Source organism: Grammomys surdaster, unplaced genomic scaffold (assembly GCF_004785775.1).
Source record: "Grammomys surdaster isolate TR1022 unplaced genomic scaffold, NIH_TR_1.0 188, whole genome shotgun sequence".
Taxonomy (NCBI): domain Eukaryota; kingdom Metazoa; phylum Chordata; class Mammalia; order Rodentia; family Muridae; genus Grammomys; species Grammomys surdaster.
In genome coordinates, this window is record NW_021604633.1 from 10,982,975 (window position 1) to 11,007,439 (window position 24,465).

At 37.9% G+C, this 24,465-nt stretch overlaps 1 protein-coding gene across 2 annotated transcripts in view; it reads left to right on the forward strand.

The window, feature by feature from the left end:
- Crppa (CDP-L-ribitol pyrophosphorylase A) overlaps positions 1-24,465 on the forward strand; it is a 255,107-nt gene that overhangs the window by 1,465 nt on the left and 229,177 nt on the right. For both annotated transcript variants that reach the window (XM_028768829.1, XM_028768830.1), the window contains exon 2: positions 6,894-7,170. In XM_028768829.1, the coding sequence (XP_028624662.1) occupies positions 6,894-7,170 (277 nt within the window). The remainder of the gene's footprint in view (positions 1-6,893; positions 7,171-24,465) is intronic.

Here is a 24,465-nt window from a genome sequence, read left to right on the forward strand (position 1 = left end):
TACAGAGGTTGCTTCATACAGCCATCCTGTCAACAGCCCACACCTCCAATGTTCTAGCACCACAGTCGTCCTGGCAACGCTGTTCATCTTTCTGGGAATGGGCAATGGCGTGGCTTGTAATGGATGTTGGCAGTGGATCTTTGTTTGCTTGAGTTATATGCAGATATGCAGGGCGTTGTAGACTGGTTTTCATTTAACACCATTTCCCTTGGGGAATGCTTTCTAGCCTTCTATTAATTTGCCTTTTTTTTTTCTTGCATGTACTAAGGTAGCCTGAGATAGGTGAACACTAAAAATTAAATTAAATTTTTTTTAATGTACAAGAATGTTTGGTAAGAGTTTATTTGTGGAAAATACAGCGAAAGGACATTTGTTTTCCATTTTTGCTTAATTGATGACAGCAGTTTGAATTCCTAATACTAGGAAAATTGGAATAAATTATAACAGGTTACAACTCAGGGAAAGTTCATTATGCTTGCTTTTGTTTATTTGTTTGTTTGACTAACAAGGAACTGAGATCAGGAGTCTTAGTCCCTCATGCTTCATGGCATGACTATCAATGAGGAAGTTTGTTTTGTTTCAGGAAACCATATGACAAAAGTATTGTGTAGTCTACGGCACAAAACTCTGTGTAAAGGCCAAGTTCAGTTGATTAACCTATGTACCCAATGTCTACTGTTTAGAAAAAGGGTCTGCCTGGATTTGAAGTTGGAAATTGTTTTATCCCTCATAGTCCCTGACTGGGGGCCCACAAAAGTCTAGCGGCATGGTTCCCGCAATGGAGTGACCCGGAACCTTTTTGCAATGGGACTGGTTAAAAATTCCACAAAAAGAAGCAGCAGGCACTTCACTGATGAGTCAAAACATATGTTTGAGGAACATACAGAATGTTGTTGTTCGTCTTTCTGACAGAGAAGAGGCAGGGTATATCTTGCATGAGGAGGTTATAGGATGGAATTGACAGTTTAATGAACTTTTAGGTCAGGACTGTGGCCAGTGTTTAAACCTGGGAATGTTTAAGATGTTGACTGGGGCTAAAGTCTGCTGGGAAAAACTTGCAACTAGCTAGGTCACAGAGGGGTTAAGGCGTTGTTGTTGTTTTTTTGTCTTTTTTTGTTTTTGTTTTTTTGTTTTTTGAGACAGGGTTTCTCTGTGTAGCCCTGGCTGTCCTGAAACTCACTCTTAGACCAGGCTGGCCTTGAACTCAGAAATCCGCCTGCCTCTGCCTCCCAAGTGCTGGGATTAAAGGCGTGTGCCACCACTGCCCGGCTTGTTATTGTTTTTTTAAGATACAAAAAATGGGCTTGGTGACTAGGGGACCATAGAAATAAAAATTCTTACCAGTAATCTGATTTCTGATATTTAAGAAAAGAATGCTACGTTAGAAGCGTAGGTTAGTATGGAATATCTTTTAAATGAGCACACAAGAGCAAACAAATGAGGTGAACCTCAGCTGTGCTATTTTGATTGGGCTCCTCTTCCTCAGTCAGCACGTGTGCTTTGATGGCACTTTCCTACAACTCTTGAGGTTTCCTGAGCTCTCTTAGGTGGAAGACGCTGCCTAAGATAACTTGTTCCTTGATATGATTCATGCTTATCCAAACATTCTAACTGGGCCTCTGATTTCTTTACAGGAAGATGGTCCTGTATAGCAATACACTAGCAATCCAACTCTCTGCTCACTATCAATAGTTTTGTTAGAGTGGATTAGTCTTATACCTTTAGTTCAATGGTAGGACAGATTAATTTGATTCATTAAAAGGTTATGTCTAAGTGAAAGGGAGAAGAAAAGCTGTTGTGTTTTGTGAAGGTTACAGGATAGAGCTTTGTATTGCCTCCCATTTGAGAGTTTCAAAAACAGGCGAAGACCATTGGCTCTGAGGCTCCCAGAACAGCACCAAAGTAAGAACACTCACTGTGGCTAAGGAAATAGCAACCCATCTCACTAACTCAACATTTTGTCCTAAAACATCAAAATGGGTACAAAGTGGTGGGATTCTGTAGACAAGGCTCCAATGCAATTCAGAGTCAAGTTTCCATGAAGGCAGCCATGGTAGAGAGCAGCAGCTGCCACTGTCCCTTTAAGGCTGCATTTCTGCAGCCTGGATGAGAGTGTTCTGTAGGTGTTAACTAACTTGATTGTCCCCAGGTTTGTAAGTAAGCATTTGTGTAAATGTTCTGCTTTCAACTGGCTTTATTAAACTGTCTGAGCACAGCATGCTTGTAACCTTATTCCAGGAGAAAATAACTTCTGAGATATTATATTTCCTCCTCAAAATGTCTGTAGGTGTTATGGAGCTTGGGGCTACGTTTATATTTGCTCTGGAATGTGCCAGGAAGGAAACAATCATGCGGATTTGATAGAATTGGGCTGCCGGGGGTTTGGTGTGGACTTGTTTTCAGCTCAGAGGTAGGCTAGATGCTTCTATTCAGCAAGTATTTACTCAGCGTGCACTGTGTGAGGTACTTAAGGTCTTTTACAGTCTCATGATTTTACATTATTAAAAGTCTTCTGCAGAATTAAAGTTTAATTCTATGATTTGAAAAGAATGTGAATAAATCCTTTGGAATACAAACAGTACTTAACAAAAGCTTGCAGGTCCTGGGTGTATCCTGGGTTTGAACAAAATAGCATTGTAAGCCCACTACTGCTTGAGTGGTATGAAGTTGTGTTTTCTAAACTTTTATTTATTTTTTTTTTATTTTGAGGAAAATTTCCCCATTTTACACTATGCACTTTATTCTCATTTTTATTTAGCCTACTCAATAATACTGAATTTAACTTAATAGGAAGCTGTGATGATGCAGAATGGTTCCTGTAGCACACACATTGAAAAACGGTGGTTTAAGTCATTTTAAAGCTGGCCATGGTGGGTCACACCTATAGATCTATCAGTCAGGAGTCAGATGTAGGAAGATTGGTGTTTGAGACCAGCTTGGGGTAGGTAGTACATTCCAGGGCAACCTGTATTAGACACTGTCTCACCAACAGTAATGCCCACTCCCCAAACTCCAGACCCATCATAAATTGAACTTAATACACTGTGGCTACAGAGATGGCTCAGTGGTTAAGAGCACTTTTTGCTCTCGCAGAGGATTCAGGTTCAGTTTCTAGCACCAACGTGGCAGATCACAAACATCTGTGCCTGTCTTGTAGTCTCCCTGGACTATATGTGTATCGTGCACATACATATGTGCACACAAAACACACATACATTTAATGAAGCTAATACAATCGCCTGGAAATGATCTAAAGCTACAGCTCTAGCTGTTTATGGTTACTTACAGCTAATTTAATTCATTTAAAACAGAAGGAATCATTGAACAGATATTTGAATGCTTATGTTCCATGTTAGCCTTTCATTTTTCTTCTTGCTTCTTTTGTATTTTAGTTGACTATAGTTTTTCATTAAACCTTTAAAAGTTATCTCAACTGAATTCTCTGGAAGAACATACAGTAGAAACTATCAAGGGCAATCAGCTTAGGAATCAACTTCACCTCTTGCTTTACACAAAAATTCTGCCACTGATGTAGCTGAATATTTATTAAAATTCTTCTGTAATAAAAAACAGGTAACATGGGACTACATTAAATAATCAACACATTTTATGGTTTTTTATAATTTCTCTCTCTCTTTTTTCTTCCTTCTTTCTTTCCTTCTTCCTTCTCATAATCCTTTTCTTCCTCTTCCTCCTCCTCCTCTTCCCCCTCTTCTTCCTCCTCCTCCTCCTCCTCCTCCTCCTCCTCCTCCTCCTCCTCCTCCTTCTCCTTCTCCTCCTCTACTTCTTCCTCTTCCTCCTCCACCACCTCCTCTTGCCTTGCATAAGAGAGGGCATATGCTAGATGCTTGGTCAACATTGGCTGAATATACCAGTAAGTAAATGAAAGAAAGCTTTCCTTTGTTAGAGTTATTAGAAATTACAGGAAATTGACTGTTTTACTGTAAAGGCAACCATGCCACATGTTTCAACCCTGGTCATAGAAATGAAGTGTTAGATGCAGAATAATACAGAATGACATTTTCTCTCCTAGATGTTAGACTTTCCCTCTGAGTCAGTGTGGATACATTTATACAGGTTAACAAAGCTCCAAAGTCAGAGTGGGTTTATCCCAGTCCTTTCATTTTCTCCTGGTGTGACCATGGGTAGGTTATTACCTTTGTGTCTTCAAGCATAAGATTGAGACCATAACAATGTATCCCAAAGGGCTGTGTGTAGAGATATTGTATGCGAAATCCTCAATACAGCCCATAGACACTAGCAAAGATTCCATATTTTTTTACTGTTTCTATAACTAATATTACTGAATGGAACATATGTGCCATGTCCTGGGATGTGGTCTTTCTGAGACCAGAAGCCTAATGAGAGAATATAAAATTACAGACTGCAGCATGGCACGTAGTAACCTTTGGGAGATGAGTCTTTTGGAAGTGGAAGGAATGGAGATTGCACTCAACTTTATGATCAAAGAAGGTTCCAGGATTGGGCCTGTGTCTTGACCTGGGGAGCAAGTAAGGCTCAGAAATGGGTTAGTAGGCTAGGGAGAGAAGGAAGGGCACTATTGAGAAACAATAGAGTGCCACAGAGACATACTAGTAAGACGATATATTGCCCTCTATATTGGTTTTCCCAACAGTGCGAGAGGGTGAATTTAAGTGAGGAGAAGCTTGATTTTACAGGATATGCAACCTGTTATGTGGGGAGGGCAGTGGAAGTGGATTGGCAGAGATAACAGACAACAGAACGTAGGCTGGACGTTGCCCTGATTTTAACTTTCAAAGGCCCTGTGACTCACTGATGCTAGCCATGCCTCTTGCCCCTGAAGATCCCATGATATCTTAAAATAGCATTCCCAGCTGGGGATCCAGTCTTCAAATACATTAGCCTGTGTGGGCATCTCAGACCCACACTACTTTCCTATCAGGAAGAAGGTCACGGCAGAGGGAAGGCCTATGTATTTATGGGACTGTGAGGGGGCAGTAAGTTCTACACAGGACTGGGCAAACTTGTAGTATGTCCCTAGGGTTTGAACTTGACAGGGATCATCTAGAAGTAGCAAGGATAAACTGTGCTGGGATAAGATGAGACAGTTAAGACCGCATTCGTGAAGTATCAAACATGAGAGATTACAAGAATGAGGATTTAAGAACTACACACTGAGGGGTAGGGTGGCGACTGCAGAGTGGTGGTTTTCCAGTTGCTATAACCTTTGCGAATAGTATAATTTCCGCATTTCCAAGGTGGGGTAAGTTCTAGAATTGTCAAGGATGACATTGGTATATGGGATGAGCTAAGCAAACCAAAGAAAAATATACAAGTAATCTCATCATGTAGTTTTTAATCACTTGGAAAGACTATGGATTGCACAGGGGCACTTTATATTATCGCATTGTTTTCATTATTGAAGTCTTCTTGAAATGTTTGAGAAAATATAAAAGTAATTGAGTACCTCCAAGGAGTCCTAGGCTATAAGGTTAAAAGCAAGAAAACCAGCTCATAAGTGTAAGATGTTACACTATGGACAGTTTATTTATTCAACAAACACTTATTGAACACCTGATAAGAGTTTTGTATGAAGCAATGTACAAGGCAGATACATGTGCTGCCATAGAGCCCATACTCCAGAGGATGAATCAAAAGAAAAGAACAAAAAATAATGCTGTTTTATCAATGAAAAAGTGATATTTTTCAATCTTATGTTCATACATTTTGAATAAAATTGAAATATAGAAAGGTATATATTCTATATTATGAAAGATAGTAAAGGAATTATATGAATCTTGCATAACTTAAAGATATATATTCTATAAATTATCATGTAAATGTCTTCTGAAAAATACTACCCTATAAGAGACAGTGTAGTGTGTATGTGAACATCATACAGGTTACAAAATGAGATGTCCTTTATGTATGTTAAGTGCATTTCTTGTTATCTCTCATTTTGAACTTTACTTTCAGGACTTAGTTATTCTAGCATGAATGTATAAGGATTCATAGGCTCATAACTTTACTTATTTTTCTTATTTTAAATTGAATTTTGTAGTTGGCATATAAAATATTAGCAATTTTAAGTGACTTTTACTCTGAATTGACTGATACTGTCATTTGTACATTGTCATTTGAACTGGCATTTGTCCGGGTTTTGGCCCCTGGGAACATGGAGGTCTCTAGTGTCACTTGCTGGCTAGTACTGCTATCTGTTAAACTTGATTGATTCCAGAGCCAGTATGGACTATGATTAGTCTGGCGGAGGTCTGTATGAGATCAACTACCTAGTTTTAATATTTGTGTGGTTGGTTGCAGCATCACACAACATCTTGAAATAACTTGCAGAACTCAATAATGTTTTATATTGTTCTTACCCTACTACAGGATAAAATAATAGGAAAAAATATAAATTTCAAAGCATAAAACTTAAAAGCATGTCTTCATGTAATTGTTCCCACTTAGAGACAGTTGAATATATTTCTATCAAAATTCAGCAAAGTAACCACAGCATCACGTTTGCTCCTCACCCATTACCAGTGTCAAACGCTCACCCCATGTTCCTTAGCTGCTAGGACAATTTTTTTCTTTTGTATGTTTTATCAGACAATTTACAGAATTCAATTTGTTCAAATTTAATCGAAGTGAAAAATTTCATGTCTCTAATATATGGGATAGCATGTTTTATATGCTATTCCATGTAAGATACATACAGTGTAAAAAAATCTCACCTTTATTGATAGTGTGAAATGTTTACTGATTCCCAAACTTAATAAAAAAGCATAACAACTGAGCCTTTAGGATTAATCCCCCACTGTAGATCAATTGATACTGGAAATTCAAGTTTTTTTTTTTTTAATGAGCTTTAGAGTTCATTTATTTTAAATGTACCCATGCTTTCTTTGTAGAGTATGCTGGATAAAGGACATTGTTGTGACGGTGACAGGGGAGAACATGGAAGCAATGAGAAGTATCATCCAGAGGTATGGGCATAAGCGCATCTCACTAGCTGAGGCTGGAGTCACTCGCCACAGGTCAATTTTCAATGGACTCAAAGCCTTGGCAGAAGATCAGCCTGACTGTAAACTCACTAAGCCGGAAGTTGTGATTATCCATGATGCCGTGAGACCTTTTGTTGAGGAAGACATCCTCCTGAGAGTTGTCCTGGCAGCCAAGGAACATGGGGTGAGTGTTTGACACTGGTAATGGGTGAGGGGCAAACATGGTGGTGTGGTTACTTTACTGAATTTTGATAGAGATATATTCAACTGTCTTTAAGTGGGAACAATTGCATGAAGACATTACTTTAGGGCTGTCATAACATTGCAGACTGTGAGACATGGACTTCTTTTATTATATCATTTATCATATTGTGATATGAGCTATATACAGAAGAATAGACTAATGATATAACTAAAATATATACCTATTTTGTATTATGTTCATTCAGTCCTTCCTCGTTCCCTTATAGTTAGTTCTTCTTTTTCTCTTCATACTACCTGCATCAACATGTACATTTGTTTAACATATACATATATTACAGTCTAGATTCCACATATGAGAGAATATCTAGTTTATTTCTTCCCGAGATTGTAGATAATGGACATCAGTTGTAAAACAGGATGTAAAGCTAACTATTTTTCTAGTTCTGATTCTGTTCTCAAAATTTCTTTTTGGTTTTGGTGGTGGTTAAGTATATTTAGTACTGAAGCTGTAAAATTCAATGTATAGTTTCACAATTTCCATCTCAATGCCAATTCTAACTGCATGTACATTCATTAAGTTATATAGACTTTGGGTCTGGTTATTTTGTGTGTGTGATATTTTTACTTATTTAAAAAGTTTTCATAATGAAATTTATACACACACACACATACACACACACATACACAAATAGAACTTTAATGAGTGAAATTCATAAGCTGTTGTATTTCTGCATAAAAATCTGGCAGAAGTGCCAGATATGCACAATTAAAAAAAATCTGGCCCATGGAACTTGATTTTGTACCACGAGTCTGTCAGCAATGGCTTGTTTTCTAGAATGAATAGCCACCCATGACTTTTGCATCATTTACACTAGTCATTTGAAGAGGACATGATTGTCTTCCATTCTTTGTCACTTGGGTAAACACAGGCTGGGCAAATGTATGTTATAGCCATCTGTAGGACATGTTTAATCTTTTCTATTCATCAGGTAAACTTCTGTAAATATGCGCACAGACATCATACTGAAGCTTGCAGTCTATATTTGAGACGGGGAACACCATTGTGTGGCACTACTCCAAGGGAGATATGAACAAATGTCTATTCACCCCAAACAGGGAACCAATGACAGACTAAAGCAACGATACCACCTGTGGTGGTTTGAATAGGTTTGGCCACCATGGATACATGTGGTTGAGTGCTTGACCCATGGGAAATGGTACTACTAGGAGGTGTGGCCTTGTTGGAGGAAGTGTGATACTGTGGGGGCAGGCTTTAAGTTCATGCCATGCTTCCTGCAGTGATGATAATGGACTAAACTTCTGAATCTGTAAGCTAGCCCTAATTAAATGTTTGCCTTTGTAAGAGTAACCTTGGTCCTGGTGTCTCTTCACAGTTATAAAACCCTAAGTAAGATACCACCAAAGTCCAACTTGTTGAGCTAAGGATTTGAATTGGTGTTATTTAAAAAAATGTGGGTGAGTAGACTCCCAGGAGGTGCATCACTCAAAGCTACTCCAGCATGGGTGACAGCTCAGGAGAGCTGGAAACACTGCATAAGAGCTGGAAACACTGCATAACTCCACAGGTTGTTAAGTTAACACCAAGTTAACTAAGTTAACACTGCAGCTCAACAGGTTAGAGAGGGCCTTTCCCCAGGTTGCTCATTTGATCTCTGTTTCTTTCAGGCAGTTCAACTGGTCTCTTTTTCCAGATAGTTTCTTTCAAGCATGCTGTCTGATTTGCCTATTCTAGGGAGCCCCATCTGTCTGAGAGTCTTCTAGGCAACTTGAGTGTCTGCCTCTTTCAGTTGCTGCCCTACTCCTTACTATTTCTATAACCAGTGTGCTGGGGAGAAGCCTAGAGTCTCTGGTCAGTTTCAGAGACTTCCTGAAACCTCTAAGTTGTTTACTTCCTGAGGGTAATGCATTTCCCTCCAGGCTGTAAGTTTGTCTCTGTGGAAATGGCTACATAACATGCAGAGAGAGATAGTATAGTTTAATAGAACTAAGATGCTGTTTTTGTATTGGGAGGCCTTTTGGTAGTGTCTCAAGTGACAGATTATTTTTCTTGTTCTAATTAATATGCTGAGGATGTCATTGTTTTAATAAATAATTAATAAAGCAATTATTAAAGCCTATCAAAATGTATGGCAGGTAGTGTTTGTTAAGTATGTCTGTAAAAGTGTCTGATGGGAGCTGTGGTGGAATGGAGGGGTTGGAATCTTGTAGGTCGAGAGACTTAGCCAGACATTATCTCTAGCCAACTTTAGCCCCTGGGAGTAGCCATTCCTTGTTCATCTCTGTGCTGGAAGTAATATCCTGTGACTCATGGTAAAAAGCCTTTGGCATCTATTAATTTAGCAGAACACTAACTTCCACCAACCCCAAAGCCAAGATTGTCATCAGATAGCAACCATGGCTGATAGGAGAGCTTTCCCCATCTTGCTGTAATTTCCTCTGTGACATTTCCACTAGTACATTTGAAAAGTGTCTTGATTTATGACTTTCTCTGCTTTGTTACTATAAAAACTTTATGAAACTACTTCCATGTTGGAACATGAAATTTAAAGTAACCTAAATTTGTGTTCCCAGGCTATGATTAGTCAAATTTGGCTCCAGAATAAACTATCTTCTATTCCTATTGAGGTGAGAGCTATTTTTTTTTTGACAAACACTTGTGGCAATTCTTATTAAACTGTCATTTTCTTAAACTGTGACTCAAACTATTTTTAAAATTTAATCTCATATATATTTTAAAATCAACAACTTGTACTTTTAATGAAATCTGGGACTTTCTAATTACATTTAAAAGCATGATTCAGAACCAAAACTTTATGACATTAATTTTTGGAAAAGACATAATAAATATGGTTTCTTTGGAGACATTGTCTTGGTTTCGTAGATGGGAAAGGACGCTTTTCATGAATGGTAAAATCATGAGTTTCATATGTGTATTAAAGATTTTCTTCAATTTATTAATGATTAACTAGATGTTACAACTGGTTCAAATTTAAATCCAAAGAAAGACAAACTTCTATGCAATAAAAATCAGTTCTTAGATGAATTAATAGACAGACAAAGCCTGGATTTCCATGAGGGAGTCACTCAAACCACACTAGACAGACCATATTTTCATGTTTGCTTTAATTATCTGCAAGCTTTAAAATGATGATGAGCTGAAAGGCTACATTCAGATAATGTGGGAGGGTCTCTAAGGAACAGACTTTTCCACTGATGCAGTCAGTAACCTGCTTTTAAGGTGTCATAAGGATCTGGGAGTGCTTATAATATTGTCTTGGTAGCCCCAGTTATATGTAAATGGTACTTCCTGCCAATTTGGACTTGTAATCATGAAGACGCAAATACAGTTTAGATAAGAGTAGATGAATTTCTTCAAAGGTCATTCTATTGACCACTCACCTAGAGCTACTGTCTACATTCCAATTTAGTTTAAAAACTATCAATAGAGATAGGGTACTCCAAGCAACTAAGAATAAGCTTGGCTGCATACAGAATCTTGGAGGTGTTACCAGGATCCAGTTTGTCTCTGTATAGTTATATTCTCAAATTCCACGTGTAGACAAGATGGCTTCTATAAGCTCAGTGGCTAGATTCTTACAGGACTATCATACTGTTAATGGTAATTTGGGTATAAAATATTAAGTGAATGTTTTTCTCCATTACCTTAAAAATAGATTATCTAATTCTTTCCTGTTTTCTTTTTTTCTCTGCCTTTGATAAGACTGCAAAAATAAAATTAGACTTTTAAAATTGTTTTCCCATGGAAATGGAGAGATGGTTTAGTGGTTAAGAGCATGTGTTATATGACGCTTTCAGAGGACATACCCTAGCATTCATGTCTTGTGACTCACAACACCTGTAGCCCAGGCTTCAGTGGATTTAATGTCCTCTTCTGGCCTCTGCAGGTGCCTGTACTCATGTCCACACATCCACACTGACACATACATATGTGCACACATCATTAACAAAAGATGTGACAAGTACATTGTTGCTATTCTCTTGAAAGATGCTCATATCTTTTTTCTCATAATTTTTCAGTGTATAGGATGTGCCTGGGTATGAGTTTCTTTCCTTTCTTCCTTTGTGTTTTTTATTATTTATGAAACTGGATTTCATATATGTATTCTAGGAAATTCTGAATCATTGTCTGGTTATTCTCTGCCACATTTTCTATCTACATGTATTTTTTTTCTAGTGACATCTTTTTTATTATTAGTAACTTTTAAAAAAATGTTATTAAAAGGCTTTATAAGTTTGGTAATGCTCAATAACAAGATGCCCATACAATCAGAAGTGTAACCCAATAACCAACCTAGGTATACCAACTACCTTTAACTGGCGGAGACACTGGAACATCCGCCTCCATGTTCCTCTCTCTCTTTCTCATCTAGTTCCTCCTCTCCTTCTCCTCCTCTCCTTACTCTTCCTCTTCCTCTCCTTACTCCTTCCACCTTAGCTCCTCCTACATATCACCCTTACTGTTAAAACAAAAAAAAAACCTTTTCTCTCAAAATACAATTAGAGCATAACTATACCAATTTTTATCAGTAAGGTACAAGATAGACCTAATACCCAGTCCATCATTTTGTTGACTAAACAGAACCTCTGTTATCTCTCTTAACTAAAAGAATTAGTTCTGAACCTGGCTTTTTTCTTGGCTTTAGAATGAATGTCAGCTGAAAACCATCCTCTCAAGTCTTTTCTCTCTAAGTAAATAGCCGGGATTGGCTATGAGACTATAAATCTTCAACCCCGTCAGAAATCCAGAATGACTGAATTAACTGAAATTATGGAAAGCACAAAACATAGCTTCTAATACTTAGCCAATTTATAGAGACCACTGAACACCTGGACAGTCCCTGTACTACAAAATGTTGGAGCATCCGATCTTCAGCCTTCTGGCCCAGTATCATCTGACAGACCTAGTAATGCAGAATTATTAATGGCTGATTACTCTGTCTTGGCAGATATAATCAGTTGACTATTCTGCAAGTGTGTCCTTTTCTGGACAGTAATTTATCTGTAGATGAAAAGAGGCAATTCTTGCCTAGTGGCTGTCTCACCACAACTGGAGTAACTCCGAAGATACTCAATTTCTTCTTAGAATCCAAGACAAGGAAGCTGTCAGGAGCAGACAGGTCTCTAATCAAAAATGAACACTAATACAGAAATGTTTGTAATGTCAATTCTGTGGACTTCTGACGTTTTGAAAACCAACCATCCATGTAAGGCAATCTGGACTGCTGTCTGTTAACTCCTCTCAGCTATTTCTAAATAAAATATAGAAAATACTCTAACAATAAACTCAGAGCCATGAATTTGCTATAGGCCCTTAAATCACAGGCTAACCATCTTGAATCAGTTAAAAAGGTTTAAGAAGGACTGGATCTAAGCCTTGTATTTCTAAATGTGTTATATAGGTGCAATGCTTATGAGAGTAACAATATTAATGTCACTTTTAACCAATAAGAAACTCATACCAATGAAAACCTTAAATTTGAAATCAAAGTAAATTTTGTACCATTTAAGAAATTATAATTTCAGCTTAATAACAACTATACAGATTTCTACCGATAGGTTATGACTATGCAATAAATCCTAGCTATTCCTCCCTGTTCCAACCAAACCACTACTTTTCCCTAGAAAGACAGCCCAATACTAACCACCTCAGTCCCCAAGCCCAGGGAATAGGGGCGCCGACTCTTCATTAACTTCTTCAAGCTGATTATTGGTGTTGAGATATTAGAAGAAGGGCAGGGGGAAGAGTAAATTGATAAGCCTCTGACATCTGTGTCTTCACTGCATTCAGCTGAAATTCCAGGACATCAGAGGTTCGAGCAGGTCTGCTCAGCTTGCTTGATGAGTAGATACACCAAGGTTGTGTATTCTGCAATATACAATTCTCAAAACAAATTTTAGTATCAAGATAATTTTTTGTTTGAATTCTGGAACATAGTCTTCTGGCGGCCTGTCTCTGTTATGTCTAATCCATATAATTCTTGGAGTTTCTATGAGGGTGTGCTCCCACCATCCTCCCATTCCTGCCTCCTTGCTCTCGAATTCCCCAACACCAGGGAATCCAAACTTTCAGGCACCAAGGCTCTCCACTTCCACTGATGCCTGACAAGGCCACCCTCAACTACCTATACAGGTGGAGCCATGAGACCCTCCGTTTGTGTTCTTGGGCTGGAGGTTTTAGAATGACTACTCCAGCTTGTTTCTTAGGACCATTTGCTTGAAAAATTGTTTTCCAGCCTTTTACTCTAAGGTAGTGTCTGTCTTTGTCACTGAGGTGGGTTTCCTGTATGCAGCAAAATGCTGGGTCCTGTTTAAGTACCTAGTTCGTTAGCCTATGCCTTTTATTGGGGAATTGTGTCCATTGATGTTAAGAGATATTAAGGAACAGTGATTGTTACTTCCTGTTATTTTTGTTATTAGAGGTGGAATTATCTTTGTGTGGCTATCTTCTTTAGGATTTGTTGGAAGAGGATTACTTTCTTGCTCTTTCTAGGGTTTAATTTTCCTCCTTGTATTGGAGCTTTCCTACTATTATCCTTTGTAATGCTGAGTTTCTGGAAAGATATTGTGTAAATTTGGTTTTGTCATGGAATATCTTGGTTTCTCCATCTATGAGAGAGTTTTGCTGGGTATAATAGGCTGGGCTGGCATCTGTGTTCTCTTAGGGTCTGTATGACATCTGTCCAGAATCTTCTGGCTTTTATAGTCTCTGGTGAGAAGTCTGGTGTAATTCTTATAGGTCTGCCTTTATATGTTGACCTTTTTCCCTTACTGCATTTAATATTCTTTCTTTGTTTTGTGCATTTGGTGTTTTGATTATTATGTGACAGGAGGTATTTCTTTTCTGGTCTAGTCTACTTGGCGTTCTGTAGGCTTCTTGTATGTTTATGGGCATCTCATTCTTTAGGTTAGGGAAGTTTTCTTCTATAACTTTATTGAAGATATTTATTGGCCGTTTAAGTTGGGAATCTTCACTCTCATCTATACCTATTATCCTTAGGTTTGGTCTTCTCAATGTGTCCTGGATTTCTGGGATGTTTTGTGTTTAGACCTTTTTGCGTTTTGTGTTTTCTTTGACAGTTGTGTCAATATTTTCTATGGTATCTTCTGCACTTGAGATTCTCTCTTCTATCTCTTGTATTCTGTTGGTGATGCATCTATGACTCCTGATTTCTATCCTAGGATTTTTATCTCCAGGGTAATCTCCCTTTGCGATTTCTTTATTGTTTCTACTTCCATTTTTATGTCCTGGATGGTTTTGTTCAATTCCTTCACCTGTTTGTATTCTCTTGTAATTCTTTAAGAGATTTTTGTGTTTCCTCTTTAAGGGTTTCTACCTTTTTGCCTGTGCTTTCCTTAAATTTTTTGAGAGTGTTATTTATTTCCTTCTTAAAGTCCTCTATCATCATCACTAGAAGTGATTTTAAATCTGAATCTTGCTTTCCTGGTGATATGGGGGAGTTCAGGACTTTCTAGTGTGGGAGAACTAGGTTCTGATGATGCCAAATACCCTGGGTTGCTGATGCTTATCTTCTTGCGCTTGCCTTTTGCCATCTGGATCTCCTTAGAGCTACCTGCCCTGTCTCTTACTGGAGCCTGTCTTTCCTATTATCTTGGTTGTTTCAGAACTGTGTGCGGTGGGTGTTATTCCTGGGGTTAGAGCTGGGGCCCAAGATCTGCTCAGTGCTGGGGCACAGACAGGAAGGAACCAGTGCTCTGGGCCAGGAGTGAATTCCTGGGTCCCAGTGGGTCTCAATTACTCCCTGTTTGGGGTGGGTGTTGCTATCTCCTTACCTAAGATACTGCCTGGGTTAGAGCTCCTGGGATGCCATCTTCCTCTGGGTTTTGTGAGATTGGGTACAGACCTGCCGCTTGGGATCTGCTCAGTGCTCAGGCCCAGACTGGAAGCGTATTTTTCTTCTCTGTCTCTTTCTCTGTCTGTCTCTGTCTGTCTGTCTGTCTGTCTCTCCCTCCAAATATATATATATATATACTCATGCTAGATCCTTTTGTCCCATCTTCATGTCTAGTTTCTCTTTCATGTTTCCATGTTTTGTTTTCTAGGTAATCTGTTTCCTATTTCATTCACTTTTTAGCTGCGTCTAATCTCCTGGTTAGGAATCCTTTTAATATTTTTCAGTTCTCTGGAGTTCTTTCTAGTCTTTTTTCCAATGTGATTTGTCTTCTTTCTGTTTTTGATTTTACATTTTGTCCTTTAATATTTAAACCATTTATACATTGCAGCTAATTGTACTTCTTGGTAACTCTCCAACTTTTCCTTTCTGTTAACTTTTGCTCATGATCTGTTTCCTCCTTTGCCTTATAATTTGAGCTGTAACAGATGTCAAAGAATGAGTCCTGCTCTAGTTTGGCAGGACTTTATCAGGGAGAATCCTGTGGACATGGGATAGGGTGTGCGTTTGAAGCATGGATTTATGTCGTTTCTGCCAGCAATTCCAAGCACATTAGCAACTTTGAACAACATTGCATTGATTCTTGGCTTGTGGTTTTGTAGATGCTGGGTAACATTAAATCAAGCTATTCTTCCACATATGCCAAGCTGTAGGGCTTTTCAGGAGCAGCTGGCCCTGCTGCATAGGTTGAACGCCAAGACAATCTTGCTTGTTGTCTTCCTTGACTTGGGTGTTCTACCTTTTAAAGGGAGACGTGTCCTTTATAATCTTTTGTCAGAGCCTTGTCCTAACCAAGTGGCAAATGCTCAAGATGTGAGTTATCTTTTTTTTTTCTGTTAAACTTAAATATTCTTCTTAACCCAAAGCATTTTTATAATCTTATTTCCTTTTGTTTCTTTGTTACTTCCCAGAAATTTTGTCATGAGTTCAGTTTTATTTTTAAAGGTCTTTTAAAAGTTCAGACTAGCATTTATTAGTTTTTTTTTAAATATTTATTTTGTGTATATGAGTACACTGTAGCTGTCCTCAGAAACATCAGAATGAGTGGGCATCAGATCCCATTACAGATGGTTGTAAACCACCATGTGGTTTCTGGAATTGAACTCAGGACCTCTGGAAGAGCAATCAGTGCTCTTAACCACTGAGCTATCTCTTCAACCCTAGTTTTGTTTTTAAATTGCAGTAGTTTTCACTGCCATTTTGACCAAAATAGAAATATCCATATCTTCTAAGCATGAAATAGTGTGTTAAGCATGAAATAACTTGTGTTAATGAATAGCAACAAGGATTTCCTACAAGAGAAGTGTTAGAGAGTAAAAGTATATACAACTAATAAAAGATGTCTAAAAAGTGGTTAGACTCATTTGTACAGAGACAGCTAGGCTACTACATACTAGGAGAACTGGCAGTGCCTAGCGACTGCACACTCAACTAAAATCATGACATGAATTGTAAAGGATGCAGTATTTGCCAAATAGTTTCCAAAATACTTGTGCCAGACATGTGGAAAGCTGCTTGTGTTTCTTCCTTCTCTGAGGTGCTGTATCTTTGCTTATTTACATTTTATAATTTATAATGTAAAGTTTATATTATATAATTACCTATATTGCTATTTTCCTAGTCAACTTATAGAAATAGATCATATTCCTGTCTCTACTTCCATATCTCAGCTTATTCTCCAAGGCAGAGCAATATGGTTTCTTATAGAGTACTTCTTAATGTCTTGAGTCTTCTGGATTTAGAAATTAAATGTATTTTCTGTATGTTGTATAATAAAGGATTTTCTGGCCTTTGTTACAAGTTCTTGGAAGACTCTACATACTTGGAATTTTTAACTAATAGGGTTTTTATTGTTGCTGTTGTTGACATTTCTGATCCTGAGATCACATCTGAGCTGATGCTCATGAGATGTTGTAACTTAGGATGGAAAGCAGTCACTGTAAGGCCTCTGATACAATTAGAGGGTTAATGTTTTGGGACGGCCCACCATCATAGAAGGAAAGAGGGCCACAGATTAAATTGATTCAATGAGTCATTCATATGTCAGGAAACTGTTGTAAGTCTATGGATCCTGAAGCTCAGAAAAGCTGCCTGGTTATTGTGAACACACTGAGGTACTGACAGTGGTGTGTTCTAAATCCATGGAAACTTTGTATTCCAGATTCTTCCAGACCATATTTAATATAGCTCTTCATTTGGGAGCTGGTCTGACTTGTATGCCTAGTTGATCATCCTGGTATTGAGATCAGGGTATTGATTCTTCAGACCCAGATAAGCGTACTGTGCCAAGTTCTGCAATGTAGAACAGATGGTGTGAATTAGTTCCTGCCCCAGGAGAAGAGCTAGCAGGGAATAATGCTTGTTTGTATAATAATGTACATATTTTCATGTTCTTCCATTGGGGAATACTCTCTCTGATAAGGTTAATGAATTCATGATAATTAGAAACAGCATGAGTCCAGGAGGCAAGGGTTTGTTCAGTGTTCCTCAGCAAAAATGGTAAAGGCTGAGACCTTCAGGGCAGCACTTGAGGCTGTAGGAAAGAACTTTGAATACGTGAGTTCAAAAATATATAAACAAGATTTCTCAATTATATAAAATAAAGGGATGCAATATGAATTATATGAGGTCTTCATGGACCTAAAAGAACAGAGATAGCTGCACTATGAGCCAGCTTGTCGGAAAGATAAAGAAGATTTAGGGAGTAATGATCACAGAGTAAAGCAAGATTCCACCCAGCTGAATTTATTGTTTGTGTTTACTAAGGAAGGAAGATTCTTGAGTTCTAGGTCATCCTGGGACAGAGTTAGTTTAGGCCTGGGCATGGCAGGAATGGTGATCTCAGAGCCATATCCCACCCAGCTACCTTATTGTCTGTGCTTATAATGGCAAGCAGATCTCTGAATTCATTTGCCATGCATATATATATATATATATATATATATATATATATATATATATATATGTTTATATGTATATATGCTGATTTATGATATAATCAAAAGGGAACCTGGGAAAGGTGATTGAATTGATATGAAAATAAAAGAATGGGCTTTGGTCTGCAAGAGCTGAGCTGCCCAGAGCTCTCTATAGAGTTGTTTCAAGCAGAACACGGGCTTGGATCCACGATTGACTTTGAGTCATTTCTTTTGCCACTCCCAAACACCCCTTCCTCAGGATGCCCTCTCCAAGCTGAGGCTGGTCCTTGGCAGTACTGAGAGCATTCTGGACTTTTGACTTGTGAGTGATCTGAGTATCCTACCTGGGACTGTTGTCTGAAGTAGGGGCATCTTGTCAGGGATTGCTCACTTTAGTCTGAGGTGTCCATGCTAACATAGTGGCAACTGTGAGAATTATACCATAATATGTCATTTGGAGCTGAAACAATGAACAGTCTTTACACCTGGCTGCATTAACCAGCTCTTCTTTCTTGAATGTCTCTTTTGATATCTATGACTCTATTTTCTATAATTGCTTTCCCCTTACCTTTTGTCTGCTCATCCCAAACCATATTTCCACCTTTTATGAGGTTCCTTTGTTTTTGTTATCAATAATCTACTGATCTCTGAGAAACCTAAATCACGTCTATATTGTAGTTTTCTTCATAAAACTTAAAGTAAAATTCTCATTTTTGTGGTATAATCATGATTTGTTTTTGTTTGTTTGTTTGTTTGTGATTGGATGATGTATTAAATGTATAAAGGCAGAGGTATATGTTAAAAACTTGATTCTGTATCTAGGAATATCCAATTATCTTAGTCAATGTTCTATTGCTGTAAAAAGATACCATGATCACAGCAGTTTTTATAAACGAAGGCATTTGGTTTTGGTTTGCTTTCAGTTTTAGATGTTTAGTCCATTGTCTTTATGGAGTGAGTCATGGCGACATTCGGGCAGACTGAGTGCTGGAGAGGGACTTCTACATCCTGATTCCCTGGGAGCAGGCAGAGAGACTAACACTTGGCCTGGCTTGAACATTTGAAACTTCAAGGCCCACTCCTAATGACACACTTTAACAAGGCCACACCTAATCCTACAAGGCCATATAATGCCCAATAATGCCACTCCCTATGAGCCTTTGGGGGGCATTTCTGTTGAAACCACCCCAATAGTCTAAACTCTTCTCTCCTTGGAATGTCAGAGAGAAAGGGCTTGTCCTTTGGAAGGAAAGGGCTGATGAGATCCCTGTTGCTGGCTTGGAAGTGTCAGCCTGAAGGCAATGAGGGTGATTTCTTCTTGGGGCATCTATAGGGAAGGCCTCTGCAGTGTTTTGTGGTGGCCAGTAGCTGAGCATCAGAACAATATGTAGCAGTAAGATTCAGTCTGTTGCCCCTTGACATCCAGACTAGGGACTAGAATGTGAAAGGGCTCTGAGCTAGCCTCAGGGTATTCTACTCTAATGGTTTGTTGTTCTTCTACTCTTCTAAATAGATGCTAGTTATTCCTTTGTGAAGGGCTAGAAAATGACCAGTGTCAGAATCCTGGTCCTTACTGTTGGTGTCTGGCATAGCCTGATCTAGGGCAGGAATCTCTACCTATCTTCTCAGCAACCAAGCACAGATCCTTGTATACACTACTACAGAGTACAGGATAATTTGAACACCTGAGAGAATTCCTTTCTCTGTCCCCTTTTATTCAGGCCCTCTCCTAATCCCTGGAGATTGAAGACATGTATTCTCTGTTCTTATACTTTTTGTCTTTTCTCATGCCACAGTTAACCTTTTGAAAATAGACTATTAATTCTGTGTGCATACTGCATTTGTATGTAGGCTCACTCCCACTAACACACTGAGGTCTTCCAGATCCCCTATGCTCATGCCTTTCTTCTGAATTCAAGGTTTTCTGTATTCAGCATCCAACTGAACTGAACTCCTTCCATTTGTCTTTTTCCACGACTGTGACTTTAGATGCATGTTATAATATTTTAACCCGCTCTTGAGTTTTCCTGGAGTTTAATAGTGGAGGTGGGGACATTGATTCCTGCCCTGGCACCTTCCAACACAGACTAATAAATCAGATTTAGATATTAGGAAGGTGACTTCTCATTCATGTGATATGTACCTTAACAGGATGAATATTTCACAAAATAGAAATTTTCTTTAAAGCTATTGTAATAATCCATGAGAGATGATACAGGTCTGTTTAAGCCACTGAGATGGTAGTGACATAGAGGATGTCTAGGATTATTTTTTCTTTTTCTTTTGTTTATTTTTTATTAGATATTTTATTTACATTTCAGATGTGATCCCCTTTCCCCATTTTCCCCCACCCAGGAACCCCCATCCCCCCTCCTCCTGCTTCTATGAGGATATGCCCCCACTCACCCTCCCACTCCCACCTCACCACCCACTAATTCCCCCACACTGGGGCATCCAGCCTTCACTGGACAAGGACTTCCTCTCCCGCCTATGCCCGACAATGCCATCCTCCCCTACATATACAGCTGGAACCACGGGTCCCTTTCCTATTTGCAGAGGTCCTGAGTTCAATTCCCAGCAACCACATGGTGGCTCACAACCATCTGTAATGGAATTTTCTGGTATGTTGGATTATCTTGTTCTGATGAACTGGGGGTATGTGAGCTGCTGGAGAATTAAATGTATGTGTGTTGTTCCTCCCCTCCCCTTACCATTGGGTCTCATTGCTTCTTTGCAGTGTTTCTGTCCTTCTTCATCTCCCCAAATATCTACAAGTTTTTGTGAGACTAAAGCCTAGACACTGACTTCTCACTACAGTTTTGCCTATATAGCCAGGGAAACTGTATTGATTTATGTAAGAGGTTTTACTGTCTATGTCTTCTTTAGCACTGGGTCAGAGGTACACCTTACATCTTAATCCAATAAAGCAAAACTCCACGAACTTATATTGGATTGAGTTTCAAGTATTTAAAAACAGTACTTTTTCATTTGCAAGCAGGCTCTAGACCTTAAGTTTTTTCAGTCTTTAAATTCTATGTCAGAAGTTCTCAACTCTGACATTCTATCTAATATACCTCTGTGTTATAGAAGTAGCCTTGTGCATGGTAGAATGGTTAGCTGCCTCTCTGTTTCCTCTTGGCCCCTAAATTTAGGATCACTAATATGGCAGCCACAAAGTGGGGGATAACATAATAATTCAACATATTATAATTTGTTTTTATTTATTCCTCAACAAAATGACTGATTTTGTTATTCTTTAACAACTGATTTTACTGTTTAACAAATGGACTAATCTTTAACAAAAAGACCAATTGTCTTAAATTAATGAGTGATTGACTATAATGAGAGTTTATAAATGGCTCTAGATATTTCGTTTGTTGATTAGCTTAAGAAAACAACTTTATGTAGTTTCAGAGTATTATGAAACACTTAGCACAAAGCTTTTTGTAAAAGTCAATTCTTGGATAGGAAGAAATATTTTACCATTCTAGATTTTTAACTAGTTTTTAGTTTTAAAAATGAGTTATTTATATTGTTTCTTTGTAAACAGTGACATCTTCGAAACTGGAAATAAAGGGAAGAGTGCATCCATGTAATCTTAGGCTTATGCAATACAGCTATATTTAGCAGTGATTAATGGCACGGTAACAATCCTCTTAGACTTCATTTTGGTTCATCAGGGAAAATATAAGCTAGCATTCAGTTTTACAACTCCAAGCCATGTATTCTGGGCATATATTTTGGAGCAGAGATCGAAAATCACTTGGCAGATGTTTTATTCTACATTCAAAAACTTGACTTTTGAACAGAATTAACTGTGACTATGTGTGTTTGACTGTCATCGATGTGCTAGAAATATGAATTCTGCTTCTAAGGAGTTAGTTTTCAATAACCAAGAGAGAAGGAATGCTAATACTTATTTTTGAAATTGTTCTCTATGCTTTGATACTATGTGGAGTGGACACTGATACGGAGCATCTAGTATTACAAGGTTACCACTGATTTTGAAATTCTTCCCCAATTTTACTCAGTTTCATTTTCTATCCAATCATAATCTGAACTCTGTCATCCTCTGGCTTTTCAATTTAGTTATGTCACACATATGCCTAAGATAATCCTGTTTTGCATCTGTTTAGGCTTTTTTGAATATTGTACTTAGGGAAATTTTTTTAGGTAAATCTGTACAGTTATACTTTATTCGTAATTACTATAACACCACAATTCATTTTTGTTTTTACAAATGATATTTACTTTTTAAGCCCTTGCTACTACAGATGCCAGTGGGAAAACTAACAGGGAAACTCATGGAAAGGCCTCAGAGAACAAATGTATTTACATAGTGTTGTAGAATTATGGTGGAAAGGATGAGAAGCGGGCAGATCAGAGGTATTTCGCTGTTTCCAGAGTTAACTGGGTTGTTGAACAGTTATAATGAGACTTGGAGAGATATCATGAATGACTTTTAAGATGCTGGACAGGATTGACTGAAACAATACAGTCGTTATTCTTGAACATGGGGATATCTTTAAGAGCACTTTGTGGTATATAGCACAGAAGATCAAAACTTTGATGTAATGCAGTAGTTTGATGTGTACTTTGAACTCAGTGAAGGTAAATGGAGGTGTTTAATAGGCAATTGGATGTACTAGTCCAGAGTTGCAGAGAATCTTCTAGAAGAAGATCCATACATTTGGAAATTCTTATTTAGATTGTATTTCAAGTTATGGAATTTGATGTACAAATCTATGGAATCAATGTAGTTAGAGAAGTGTTAAGTTCATGTCTGTGATAATTTGAGTTGAGAAAGTAAAAAAAATATATACTTTATATAGGAACATCAACAGGGAATATTTTGTAAATAGTTTATGAAAGCTAAATGGAAACTCTTAGACTACAAATTGTTTATTGTATTTAGCAATGTGTGAATTATTGGTGATATTGGTAAATGTTCTTCAGTTGAGGAGGTAAACCCAAATTGGCATGGATTCTGGACAGTTTGGGAGGAAACAGAAGTTGGGAACTGTCATATTATAGATACTTTAAACTTATATCTTAGGTAGTTTCCCCCATCTCACTGACAATTGCCTAAAAATAAGTAGTTTAAAGGAGGAAAATTTTGTCGTGACTCATGGTTTAGAGGTGTCCATGCACAATCATCTGGGTATATTCCTTGTAGTTGTGTGGCATGGCAGAAGTATTGTAATGGAGAAGCAAAATGAAGGAAAATTGGTTATCTTATCATAGCAGAATGTAAGGTAAAAGTTTAGAGGATGCAAGGGGAGAGAGAGAGAGAGAGAGAGAGAGAGAGAGAGAGAGAGAGAGAGAGAGAGTTAGTTGTTGATACTATAGAAACACACTATAAGAGAAATATAAAAAAATGAGAGACATTAAATGGGTTTTGAAAGTTATTTTTTATTGAAAATAGCTAAATATTAATTTACTATCCAAACATGGCATTGTGTGGTTCTCCCTTAGTGAATTAATTGACCTTTAAAATCCCAAGAGAATTTTTGTTCCAGTTAAAAAGGCCCTGGAAAAAAACCATATGAATTTAAGGCTAGCCTGTTCTATGTAGTTAGTTCCAACCCAACCAGGGCTAAGTTGTGAGAGCGTTTCTCAAATATATGAATATATTTAAATACAGACATGGTATTTTATTAATTCTTGGAGAATTTTCTAACTTTTAGTTTGATCGTATTCAGCCTTAATCCTCCCCATACCTCTTCCCTGCCTCCTAACCTCTCCTGGTTCCTGGAAAAGCAGCTGTTTCTAATAGGAAATAACTTTAATTAAAGAGTAAATAAACAGATATGCATCCAAGCTCAACAAGCAATTTGGAGTTCTAGCACTCATGAGTGACTTCCTAAATTACATATTGGCTTAATCTATAAGGTAGCAGATAAAATGCTATTAAAATTAGTAATAAGAAGAAACTCTTCATGTGTGAGTATACTTCAGATCAAATACCTACTGATAATTAAAATACCTAGAGGTAAATTTAATAACACAGTTCTATTTAATTTATTGTCAACCCTATACAAGAGTACACAGGGGAAGATTAAAAGAAATACAAGGAAGTTGACAATCAGGAACCTATCTTTCACCAGAAAGTCTCCTCTGGGATTGATAGTATTAGAGACACTACATTTCCAGAGGCATATGTTAAATGCTCTAGGTAGCCTGACTTTGTAAATGCCACATAGTCATTTGATTCTTAATTGGAAACTAAATGAAGAGACAGAGAACAGGGATCTAAGGAAGGAAACATGCCCTTCAAGGACATGCCCTCATGTGACCACTTCCTATAAATAGATTGCATCTCTTAGTGTTCCATTTAGATGTGAACTCATCAATAGATTAACATTAGAGCCCTGAAGATTAAGTTACTTCTCAAGGCTTCCCTTA